This window comes from Falco biarmicus, chromosome 18, assembly GCF_023638135.1.
Source record: "Falco biarmicus isolate bFalBia1 chromosome 18, bFalBia1.pri, whole genome shotgun sequence".
In the NCBI taxonomy this organism is placed as follows: domain Eukaryota; kingdom Metazoa; phylum Chordata; class Aves; order Falconiformes; family Falconidae; genus Falco; species Falco biarmicus.
Window position 1 is genome coordinate 4430316 of NC_079305.1, and position 12705 is coordinate 4443020.

The 12705-nt window shown below is 44.4% G+C and overlaps 1 protein-coding gene across 1 annotated transcript; it reads right to left on the reverse strand.

The window, feature by feature from the left end:
- Positions 1–1109: 1109 nt before the first annotated feature.
- Positions 1110–10527, reverse strand: ATP6V1B2 (ATPase H+ transporting V1 subunit B2). The gene is made up of 14 exons (XM_056363057.1): positions 10395–10527; positions 7875–7930; positions 7074–7172; positions 6329–6422; positions 6151–6228; positions 5497–5636; positions 5260–5361; positions 4792–4889; positions 4418–4541; positions 3845–3995; positions 3390–3472; positions 3194–3298; positions 2845–2974; positions 1110–2742 (listed from the first exon to the last, which is right to left on the reverse strand). Exons 1-14 carry the CDS (start codon positions 10501–10503, stop codon positions 2600–2602), a joined length of 1512 nt encoding a protein of 503 aa, XP_056219032.1. The 5' UTR covers positions 10504–10527; the 3' UTR covers positions 1110–2599.
- Between the last annotated feature and the right edge of the window lie 2178 nt (positions 10528–12705).

A 12705-nucleotide genomic window follows, 5' to 3' on the forward strand; every position in this document is an offset into this window, starting at 1 on the left:
CCCAACTTTTTTCAAGCCATCAGACATGTTTTTGGCATACTAGATCCTCCTTCCTCTTCCTCCACCACACAAAGTGAACAGCCTTTCAAGCTCTGTGGGACAATCATAGCTATTATTAATACTGAGGATATGGGATTTGTAACTTAAGTGTCTCTCCTGGTGAGAAACATACTGCAGCAACCGGCTTGGACACTTAAATGAGTTTCTTAAAAAAATGAGCTAATGTCTTTACTACCTCAAGGACTTGTACTGCTGTACAAGAAACAGCTTGAATTATAGCATAGTACAACATTTAATAGGAGAAGACCTGAGACAGCCTCAGGCTTTTATCGGTCAAACAAACTGTTTACAGGGAGGGTGTCGGTGCAGCTCAGCACATGAGGGCAGAGCTCTTCAAAGATGAACCACAACATCAGCAGAAAGGTGCTTTCCTCCCTCATTAACTGACTGGTTTCACTGTGCAGGTTGTTCAGCAGAGGGAGGTGCGTTTGGTTCGCTGCTGCTCTCTGCAGTACCTCCGGAAGAACCCTGGCTCTCCCCGTTTCACACCACTGCCTCTCACACCCCCCCCAGCCACGCTGCACCCCCAAAGCCAGGCAGCCTCTAACAGCTAATTCATGGAGAGGGACAGACACCAGGAGTTCAGGCAGAGTCGTGCCCCAGGCTGACTAAACCCACCGAGGCCCCCCTCACCCTTTTAGTAGTACTGCTCACACAGAAAATTTAAACCTATCAGATGCCTAAGCTCATTTTCAGAAAGCCTTTTAAGGTTTCCTAGCCTCCTCCAGTGCAAACTACCCCCAACACATTCCTGCAAAGCCTTTGCCCGTGACTGCACCACCCACCCACTCCTCCAGTGAGTGAAAAAAGGTCTAGTCTTGAAGCTAAAGGCCAAATCCTGATCATCAGAATCAGCCAGCTCTAGTGATAATAAGGTGGGGGTGGCTCAAGTGGAACCTTGCTGCACACAGAAATGGAAGTGAAGTGTTTTCAGCACATTATGAAGTAGTTTCATTCAGGTAAATAGGTTTTCCAGCAGTGGCTAGGATGTCCTTGAGCCGCTGGGGGTCCTAAAGTTGTTTTCACGCACAGAATCACAAAAGCTTCCATTTTGTTCAACACTTTCCATATTTATTTAGATATTCTTTACATTAAGGTATTCTCATGCCAACACTTCCGACCTCCCATCCCTACCTCAAGAAAAATAGACTTGACATAGCTTTAGGGTGGAATGCACTGGAATGAAGTTGCTATTGCATCCAAGTTACAGAGAACACTGAACAAACTATAGAGAGAACTGCACTAGGAGACGCCAGGGAAAGCTGGAATTAGAATCTATCATTCACGTCATGTTAGCACCTTCCTAGACAAGCGCTGAAGGTGTCCAGAGAGGTGCAACATGCTTTGGTTAGCTAGACCAGAGCTCAGAGTACATTAAGCCTGGAAAAAAGCAAGAAAGCCTGCCAGCACTGGGCTTGGAGCCTCATCTATCTGTGCCTAGAGTGCAAACCACAACAGTTTCAAACATGACTCAGGACCCAATGCCACCTAGAGCATGCTTTGTAACAGAATTCAAAATATCCATTCACACATTAAGTTGCTTTCTCCAATTGCAATATTTAAAAGCTCCCACCAGCACAACTGTGTCAGGTATAAAAGGTTGATTTGGGGGTTTTTGTTTTGTTTTGGGTTTTGGTTTTTTTTTTTTTTTTTTTTTTACATCTCAATCTCCTTCAGTAGCAGCACAAAGCCTTGAACTACCAATAGTTTTGCCCACTGGGAAACTACTAATCTCGGAATGCTTTAGCTATTGTTTTGTCTCTGCCATTTCCAGAATTCAAAGGGGAAAAAAAAAAGAAAAAGGTAATTAGGAAGCTTATTCGGCAAACTTCAATTTAAAACCTCTGCATTAGCAACTAAGCCTTATCATACTACCTTCAGGTAGCAACGCTCTGGCCTGCAGCCTCCAAAGAGACCCTTTGCTAGCAGAGAGCACCAATAGGCATGCTAGGTGCTTTTCACTTCATGCATACCTTTAACAATCTTAAGCCACAGTTAAAAACCAGTGACTTGCATTTTTCAGAGTGGTACATTGTCATACGCCACGCTTTCCACACATTAGCCTGGTCTTCAGGCACAACAGCAGGACAGCAGAGTGCCATCTGTTCCGCCAGCAGTGCAGCAACTGCGTACAACCAGATCAAGCAGATGCTTTGGACAAAGGAAGTCACATTTGCTCTTTGATGTTTTCTAACCCACGTGCTCCTGGCTTGAAAGTAAAGATTTGCAATTTCTGGTAAGCCTCAGACATTCTCTCGAAATGTCTACCATAGGTCCAGTTCAAAGAAAAAAAACCACCAAGAATAAGCTTTGTGATAGCTATTGCACATTTATAAGAGCTGGCCTAAACATTTCCCTGAAGATCCAGGCTTTGGAAGAAGGGATATTTTACACTGCTACCAGTTTTTACATTGGAACACTGGCACAAGTGTCACCTATTCTTGGTCTTAATTGTAAGGGCGACAAGTAAACACCAACACATGAAAAAAAGAAAACAAACAGCATTTCACAGAGCAAGGAGTTAGAGATGAAGCTGTGGCTAGTGTTTTGCAGTCGAATCTCGAGGATAGAACTCAGCCAGCGTTGTCTGAGGAATTCTCTTCAGCATCTCCTTGGGGAAGATTCGCAAAAGCTGCCAGCCAATGTCCAAGGTCTCATAAACAGTACGATTTTCATAAGGACCTGCAGAAAGCAACCACAAACTGAGTGCCTCATCACCAGATGGATCTGAGAACAAGACCTTCCAGGTGTTAATGCGCACTGCGGTGCTCCTGAAACACCTACCCTGAGCAATGAAGTTCTTCTCAAACTTCTGCAGAAACTCCAGATAAAGAAGATCATCTGAGGTAAGAGCTTCCTCACCAACTACAGCCTTCATAGCCTGTACGTCCTTTCCGATAGCATAGCAGGCATACTAGAAGGGATAGGAACAGCAGTGCTTTCACCCTGATCATCCAAGTAACCATTTCTGCTCAAACTCAAGCAAAGGGTCTCACAAAACACTCAGTCAATGCTTTAAAGCAGCTTCAGGGAGTGTTCTGGATTGCAACTGTCTGGCATGCCCTTTACAGGCCCTTTAACAAAAGGTGTATTTGAAATATGCCTCTGCTTCTTGGAAGAGGTTTTTACATACCAGCTGGTTGGACACATCTGCATGATCCTTCCTGGTCATACCCTCCCCAATCGCTGACTTCATCAGTCGAGACAAGGAGGGCAAGACATTAATAGGCGGGTAAACCTGAAGGGAAGACATCCAAGAATTTCAGCATTAATACTTACTTCAAGTAGTACAGAGTAATTTTAAATGTTCTAACCAGTGCAGTACACACCTGTCTGTTATGCAGCTGCCTATCCACATAGATTTGTCCCTCAGTGATGTATCCAGTCAAGTCAGGGATAGGATGAGTAATGTCTGTGGGGAGAAGCGGGGAAATGGTTTGACAGTTCTCAGACCTTTTATATCCAACCTAGCACTGACACAGCAGCTTTTTGACTCCTGAAGTAATATGCCATCAGTTAGTAACCCCCGTATGTCACCAAGCACACTTATGCAAGGATTACAGCTGTAAGCACTCCTGACAGAGGGCCAGAGAGGAGTGCAGCAGTCTGAAACGGGCAAAGCATTTCTATTAGCAATACAGAGAAGGCAGCTAAGAACTGCAATATTCAAATGGAAACCTAACAGCCACAGGACATCCTATCTTGCTGTGTCCAAAATAAAGCAGGTTGCTCCAAAGGAGTCCTTTGAAGTGCTCTTTATTAAAAACACTTGAAAATAACTCACCATCGTTGGGCATGGTAAGAATAGGAATCTGAGTAATGGAACCATTTCTGCCTTCCACACGCCCAGCACGCTCATATATAGTAGCCAAGTCAGTGTACATGTAACCTGGGAAACCACGACGGCCAGGCACTTCCTCTCTAGCTGCTGAAACCTGAGGCAATCCAGAAAAATGTTTCCAACAAGTCAGATCACTCGTACAGACCTGCTGTCTCCCCTAATTAAGCTACACTAGCAACTTAACAATACCTCTTCCTGTGGGCAATACCAAAAATAAAAAACCCCTGCTAAGAGAAGCATGTCACCGCAACACGTGGGACAAAACAACAAGGCAAATCCCAAACTATAATACCCAACTGCTGAATGCCACCAGGGAAGCAAGTCTATCACAGAAGCAATAGCTGTTCGACTGCTGGACATAGTCCTAGACAATCAAACAACAACTAAAAGCCTCGCTGGCTATTTAAGACCAGTGTAACAAATACTAATCATAACAGCTTGAGCAGAAGTTCACATTCTCACTTTATACTACAAACTCTCTGCCAACACCCAGGGTGAGAGTTAATAAATGCATACCTCTCGCAGAGCTTCAGCATAGGAGCTCATATCAGTCAGAATGACCAACACATGCTTCTCACACTGATATGCCAAGAACTCTGCTGTTGTTAGAGCCAGACGAGGTGTGATAATACGTTCAATGCTGAAATAGAACAGTATGGCACTATTTATGACAAGTGCTTTAAGGCTGCAAGGTAACAGTTTAAGTTACAGACACTTTTAAACCCTCTGAAAATCTGCTACATGCACCAAGTGGAGTACCAGCATTTCATATCCAACTCTGCTGCAATATGCTGGCGTAAGTAACATCTGGCAGGACACCACTAAGGCTTCATCTTCCAATTTACTCGTTCTTCTCAGCTTTTCCCAGCCAACACGGTGTAACTACTTACGTTGGATCATTGGCCAGGTTCAGGAACAGACACACATTATCCATGGACCCGTTTTCCTCAAAGTCTGATTTGAAGAACCGAGCAGTTTCCATGTTCACCTAAGTCACAATATTAAGGCATCAGTTCCAGACCAGGCTTCACAACACTACATTTTGCATCATGTCAAGGTCTAAACATCTCAATAATAATCCAAAAGCAAAGGTTGCCTTATCATGCAGACTCCCCTACATTCCCAACAGAATGAGTTACTTCTAAAAATTAACTTAAATCTCCAGCCTAGAATTCAAGATACTCTATCCTGATCAGACACACTTTGTCACAATACTTCTGGTCATTTGGCATTTTCAGCCATTCAGCCAAGAATTTAGCACTGTTTAGTTACATATTTAAGACAGAATACTACAACTACTCTCAGCGTAGTCTTATTTATTACTCAAGCACCATTTTCCTTCAATGATATTGACTTACACCCATAGCAGCAAACACAATGGCAAAGTTTTCTTCACTGTAGTCCATCACATCTTTGGATTTCTTCACCAAGCCAGCTTGGCGACATATCTGAGCTGCAATCTAAAGAGAAAAAAATGGAAAATACAGTCTGTGTACTTGATGCTATTATACAGACCAGAACTTAACTTTGTTTACTTTTTAACCCCAGTGAAACACAAGCCACTAACAGTGTAGAGAGCAGCCTTGAGTACTCACCTCATTATGGGGTAAGCCAGCAGCTGAGAATATGGGGATTTTCTGCCCCCTGGCAATACTGTTCATGCCATCTATAGCAGAAATGCCAGTCTGAATCATTTCTTCTGGATAGATACGACACTGGGGATTGATTGGCTGACCTGTTGTATTTTTTTTTCAAGAGAACACATTATTCCATGTACATGTTTGAAGCTTGATCAAACCACCAGTGACTCTGAGCACTGACCTAGGGCTCATGTCAAAAAGCACAAACCCCACCGTTAGCCCTACAAATCTTTAGATGTGCCTGGTGAAGCCTGAGCCTTTTGCAGAACCCAGGACTCTGGCATTCCGTAGTCACATAAGTGGTAAGAATGCTTTCCAGAAAAGCCTGCCAGGTTATTAGCTTTTTATCTTTGGAGGCTGTATAATTAAGATAGTCTACAAACACTTCAAAGAACAGCTTCCAAGCATTACAGAAAACAGTTATTTTCTGCTACCCATCTTCCTGCACCTGTGTAAATCTGAGTTTGATGCCACACACATACTTAAAAAGAAGATTAAATGCCCCCCAACAGCTAGATCCTATGTTCAAAACCAGATCTATCGTAACATTCAGAAACCAGAAACACCAGATTTGCTTAACTTCATACCAGAAATGGATTAAGAACATACCCATTATGTCAAGGAAATCTTCAGCTAAAACAATGGGGCCTCTGTCTATAGGTTTGCCTGATCCATTAAACACTCTGCCTACAAGAAACAGGAATAAAATCAAAATGTAGATTACTGTGAAAATAAGTTTGCATGTGGTAAGTCTGTTCATTCTTCAAAGCAATATGCAAGGACTTACCAAGCATATCCTCAGACACAGGGGTTCGAAGAATATCCCCGGTAAACTCACAAGATGTTTTCTTAGCATCAATACCTGAAGTTCCTTCAAATACCTGTAAATATAGCAGAAGGAAAAAAAAACACCACAAGACAGGAAAAAGGAATAGGTATTGTGCTTTACAAAAAAACACTAGAATGCTGCTTCACAGCTTGAGAACTTGATCAGCCAAAGGGCAGAAAAGCAAGGCAGTTCTCTGCAAGCAAAGGATTTCAAGAGCAGCTTGCTAGTACAAAACAGCACATAACAACCTACTTTAAATTAAATTCATGAAGTGTATCAGCAGCAACCAACAAACCCAGTGCCATTCCTTTGATCTCAAGCATTTCCCTTTGCCAACAGGGTAAAGTTCTTCAGATAAGAATGAATATTAGCAAGAAACAGCTGCTTAGAAGAAATACCTGCATCCACATAGCATAGAAGGTGATCTTTAATCTGATACTAAACAATTACAGAAAGATTCCTTTAATCCAGAAGCAAAGAAATCAATGGGGGGGGGGATGCAAATAAAATGTGTCACTGTATTCCAGTTTTCAATCTTCTAAAATTATTCATGCCACTTGCACCTGGAATAAGTAGGTGATTTTTTTAATTTACAGTACCAGAAGAACGTATCGCAAGATGGATTTGACATGGCTCAGACACATGCTGGCTAATAAAAATATTTTTCTGTTGCACCAAGAGACACTCCTGTCCCTAGTCATACCTGAACCACAGCTTTGGAGCCACTAACTTCCAGAACCTGCCCGCTTCTTCTTGTGCCATCGGGAAGAGTCAAGTGGACAATCTCTGCATACCTAGGAAACTGCGGATGAGCAAGAAAGATCGTGGAAAGTATTAAAATCCAGATCAGTCACAAAACAAATTCACTGTTTCAAGCAAGCTTGAGCTTAGCAACTACTCAATTATTTTTAAGAATAATTTTATCACCAAAAAAACCCTCATTCCAAAGTAATTAAAATTTATCAGAATAAAGCTATTTTTACAGGGGCCATACAACGTTTGCTCAGTGTTGCAGGCTGTGGACAGACCTGGCAGAAGCCATTCTAATAGCCCTAGTAGTCCTGAAATACTAATGGAAATCCATGATGCAGCATCAGTCCCCTGCCTTCAACAGCAGCTTACCAGTAATTTGAGAACAAGCCAGAACTGTTTACAGTTTCCTTTCACAAAGCACTTATGCTCTGGTAACAAAAAGGTCAACAACAAAGCCAATTGGTATGTTTCCACATTCATGTTTAGAAAACATTCTGGGGATTTTGGTGAAACTGAAACACTGTTTCCATTCTTTCTCCCAACAGTTTCAACAACTCTCCCTTTCTTCCAGGACCTGGACAACTCTTCTTGGCTTTACAGGAACTTGCATATTCTCATTTATCTCAAGTCAGAAACATATCTTGCATTAAAATTGCTCAAAGAACCCAACATAGCAGTCTGGATTTAACTTGTCACAGCTTTTCATGTAAACCCTCCCTCAAAAAGCTGTATTAAGAATCTGAATCTTTACCTTAACTTGATCCAGAATAACCAGGGGGCCGTTCACACCTGATACAGTTTTATAAGCTGAAAGAAAGCAAGCCACAAGTCAGGTGCTTCCTCAGAACATCAGGAACATCCTACATAAAGTTTTCAAAGTTTCATTCCTATCACCAGCCTCAGGTTTGCAGATTTTGGACCCAGCTCTGCATGGCTTCGATGTTTATCCTAAACTCTACAGGAAGGGTTAGGTAAAAATTCCACTACCAGCATTTTTTGCTGCTACTTGCAAAGCACCCGAGGTAGCGTCAAGATATGATACTGCCATTTTCTTGTCTGTCACAGAAATTCACTTTAAGTCTACATCCAGGGACAAGTTGATCACCACCAGAAACACCAATATGATGTAGAGTTGACATTTTAAGCGAAGAAAATTACACAGTTGCAGGGATAACATCTGTAGCTCGTGATAAAGAAAGTGCCACTGAAATTTATGTCTAACAAATTGGCAAGGAGACCTTAATATCAATACTCAGCTCCCAGGTTTTTTTCTTTTTAACCACAGAAGCATCCTGCTCCATGACACTGAAACAGCCCATGTGAATGAAAGCCTGTACTTAGCAAAGCAAGCAGGTCTTGCACTCAGAAGCTGATCAGCAGAGGTTCTACAGTGAGCTGTGTCTTTCGACACACTAAGAGACAACCTTTTATAACACCATTCCTGTCTTCTGAGAAAAAGTCAATGCACTACACCGTAAAAGGTTGAATTCCACCTTAGCCAAACTGCTCCTACTCTGGGGTTATCCTGGTTTAACTTAAGGATCAACACCTGATAGAAGGCCACAGCTAGCCAGCTCATCAGAACACTCATGTCTTAAACATCAGCAGCTCAAGTATTAGCATTACATACAACTGTCTGAGGTACTGCGCGCCCAGAATTCATCCCTCGGCTGGCAATCCAATGGAAAAGCTGTGAAAAATTTAGTAAACAGTCCTCCTGCATTGCTCTGAGAACACACCAGTATCCCAGCTAGAGCCCAGCATCACTTGATCCACAGATAAAAGTCAAATTGAGTTAAAGCTTTATCAGGGTCACACGGAGCCGTGACCAAGTGAGTGACTGTTAGTCACTTATTCCCGGGAAGGAAAAATGAGCAAGTGGAGCCATTTGCGGAACAAGCGAGACACCAGCACCTCTTCTTGGTCACACTGCAAGGCAGAGGAAACAGGCACTCGTGGTACTAGGACAGATCACAAATTCCACCAGCACCAGGCCACGGGGAATCACCTGGCTTAGCCACTTCAGACTGCCCAGCTCTGGCACACTTACGTGTTGTTTAGACTGTCACCAACACAGTATTTACACTTAAATGGTTTGAACTGTTGCAATGTAATCTCTTAATCGGCAATAACCAAAACTGCATTAGATAAGGTTTGAGGGTCACTGGGTGTATAAAGCAGTCTAAGGCCAGAACACTTATTTCTCCTATTTGACAGTTTTACTCTTGTCAAAATCCTGCAAAACCCCCTGAGACAGGACACGTGTCCCTGAACTAGTCTTCACGAAAAGCACAAGCTGGTCTGCTCCTTTCACCTCAGCCAGGAGAATTACATGGACCTCACACTACAAAAAGGCTCTGCTTGGACTGCAAGAGTTTGCAGCCCACTGTCCGCAAGAAATGGAAAACATTTTCTTGCGCGTTCCATCTCATGACTGTCTCATGAGCACTTCTTCCTCAATCCATGTGAAACGGCTTATGCCAGCTTGCCTCGGCCACAAGAAAACATTTCCTTGACATCGTCCAGCACCATTTCCCCTTGAAAGCAGCTCACCAGCCCAGAACTCGTGTCCCCATTAAGATCAACCACCAGTTCAATGACAAATCAGAAACAACCGGAATGTTTTCTGTACCCAGCTTGCAAGTGGTGGCAGTTTGGGGAAAAAACAAAACTGACACGGAAAGATGCGAGCGGAGCAGGAAGGCACCTTGGCTCCACGCTGGGCTGGAGCCTCCGCTCCACTCTGGGGCAGGAGGCTTGGGGGGCTGAGGCTGTGATGATGGATGTGGCCCACAAGCCAGGCAGCCGTTCCAAAGAAGCCCCTGCCCCCCCCTCGCCCCATGGGTACGCACACAGGTACAGCCACCTGCGTAATTACTGCCTACACCAAAAAAAGGCCAGACCCCCCCCCAGACAACGCTGCCCCCCCGCCACAGCACGGTCAGGGGGGTGTGCTGAGGCTCCTGCATTTCCCCTTTTTCAGCAGACGGCCCAGCCTCGCTGTAAGGGAACAGAACCTGCCCCCCCCCCCCCCCCGCAGCCCACAGGCGCCCACAGAGCCGTCGTGCCCCGGGGTGCAGCCCCTGTCGTGCCGCCCCCCGCCAGGCCCAGGCCCCACCGCCCCCCCGCCAGGCCCCGGGCCAAGGCCCCCCGCCAGGCCCCACCGCCCGGCCCAGGCCCCACCGCCCCCCGCCAGGCCCCACCGCCCACCGCCCCCCGCCAGGCCCCGGGCCAAGGCCCCCCGCCAGGCCCCACGGCCCCCCGCACTCACTGAGGCGCGGCTGGGAGAGGTAGTCGCGGGTGAGGGCCGCCACCTGCTCCCGCGGCCCGCCGGGCCCGGCGCCGTTCACCAGCCCGCGCACCGCCCGCACCGCCGCCATCTTCCCCGACACTCGCCCCGCCCCGCCCCGCCGCGCACGCGCAGATATAGCGGCGCCGCGCGCGCCCCGCCCGCAGGGAGCGGGGAGCTGGCCCTGGTGCTGGGGGGCGGGGGCGGGGAGGGGGAGAGGGAACGAGAGAAAAAGAGGAAAAGGGAAAGGGAAAAGGAAAAGGAGAAAAAGAAAAAGAGAAAAAAGAAAAAGATAATTGGAAAGCAAAAGCAAAAGGGAAAGGGAAAGCAAAAGGGAAAAGGAAAAGGAAACAGGGAAAAGAGAAAGAAAAAAGAGAAAAAGAAAAAGAGAAAAAAGAAAAAGATAATTGGAAAGCAAAAGCAAAAGGGAAAAGGAAACAGGGCAAAGAGAAAGAAAAAAGAGAAAAAGAAAAAGAGAAAAAAGAAAAAGATAATTGGAAAGCAAAAGCAAAAGGGAAAGCAAAACGGAAAAGGAAAAGGAAACAGGGAAAAGAGAAAGAAAAAAGAGAAAAAGAAAAAGAGAAAAAAGAAAAAGATAATTGGAAAGCAAAAGCAAAAGGGAAAGCAAAACGGAAAAGGAAAAGGAAACAGGGCAAAGAGAAAGAAGAAAGAGAAAAAGAAAAAGAGAAAAAAGAAAAAGATAATTGGAAAGCAAAAGCAAAAGGGAAAGCAAAACGGAAAAGGAAAAGGAAACAGGGAAAAGAGAAAGAAGAAAGAGAAAAAGAAAAAGAGAAAAAAGAAAAAGATAATTGGAAAGCAAAAGCAAAAGGGAAAGGGAAAGCAAAACGGAAAAGGAAAAGGAAACAGGGAAAAGAGAAAGAAAAAAGAGAAAAAGAAAAAGAGAAAAAAGAAAAAGATAATTGGAAAGTGAAAGCAAAAGGGAAAGGGAAAGGGAAAGCAAAAGGAAAAGGGAACAGGAAAGGGAACAGGGAAAAGTCAAGAGAAAAAGAGAAAAAAAATAAAAAAAGAAAGGAGAAAGAAAAAGAGAATTGGAAAGCAAAAGCGAAAGGAAAAAAGGGAAAGGGGAAAAGGAGAAGGAAAAAAGGAAAAGGGAATGGGAAAGGGAGAAGGAAAGAGAACAGGGAAAAGGCAAGAGAAAAAGAGAGAAAGAAAAAGAGAGAAAGAAAAAGAGAATTAGAAAGCAAAAGGGAAAGGGAAAGCAAAAGAGAAAACGAAAAAGAAAAGGAAAAAAGGAAAAGGGAATGGGAATGGCAAAAGGAAAAAGAATAAAAAAGGGAAGATAAAAAGAAAATAGAAACGAGAAAAAGGACAAGGAAGAAAAAGGGAACAGGAAGAAAGAGAAAAAAGAAAGAAGGTAGGAAAGAAGGAAAGAGAGAAAGAAAGACAAGGAAGCCAGCTGGCAGGAGGGGTGAGTGGCTGGGAAGACACGGGACGCAGCAATGCTGCCTTCAGAGAGCCACCAGGTGCTGGCCGCTTTTTTTAATTAAAAAAGATAGCAGGTTGTTTGTAAACACCTTTTTCCAGGAAACCATTAGTCTGTCAGCCTTCTGTTTCCTCACGGGCTGTGCATCTCTTCATACAGGATAAATTTTAATAGTGGCTGCTTGTTCTCCTCCCCACCTAGCAGTGAGAGAGAACTGTTTGATGTTACAAACCAATATTATACCGCCTTCTCCATTACAACTGGAAATACCTTGGGGGAACATGTTTTCAATGAGATACCGGCAATGCCATGCTTGTTTGTAGAGCAACAAGGTACCAAGGACTGGATGAGCCCATTGGAAAAAAAAAACCCTCAAACAATTGCTCAGGAGAAGGGACAGCAAGTGGCCCATAGCGGAGGGGCAGCCCCCGCTGCCAGGGGTGCTCCAGCGCACCTTGGGGTGCCAGCGGCACCCAGACCTCGCTGTTCCAGCCTGCTGCCGGCTGAAGCCCCCGGCACCGCGGTCAGCAGGCAGAGCCGGTGTGAGGTCCACTAGCAGTGATTTTTCAGACCCACATCCTACTCCGGGCCCCGAGACAGCCCATAAATTCTTTTATACTTTTTATTACATAAGAAACATTCACCATATTTTACTATCTCAGTCTGGCCAGGAAGAAAATTGTAGTCATATTTTTTTTCCCCTGGTAGGGTTATTGAAAGAAAAATTCATGGCAAACATTTATAATGGTTAAAAAAAAAACACGTCTCCAAGAGAACTGCCTGGAAAAATCCGACAGACACATGGAAATGCCTCCAGAGCACATCTGAGTAAGCTTCCCATCATCTCTG

What these genes read in the sequence shown, in the direction of transcription:
- ATP6V1B2 (XM_056363057.1), bottom strand. Translation starts at nt 10,503, where the DNA reads ATGGCGGCGGTGCGGGCGGTGCGCGGGCTGGTGAACGGCGCCGGGCCC. An exon ending in AGATTTCCTTGACATAATGG is followed by an intron (nt 5,637 to 6,150) that starts GTATGTTCTTAA and finishes AAAATACAACAG; the next exon opens with GTCAGCCAATCAATCCCCAG. An exon ending in CAGATGTGTCCAACCAGCTG is followed by an intron (nt 2,975 to 3,193) that starts GTATGTAAAAAC and finishes TATCCCTTCTAG; the next exon opens with TATGCCTGCTATGCTATCGG.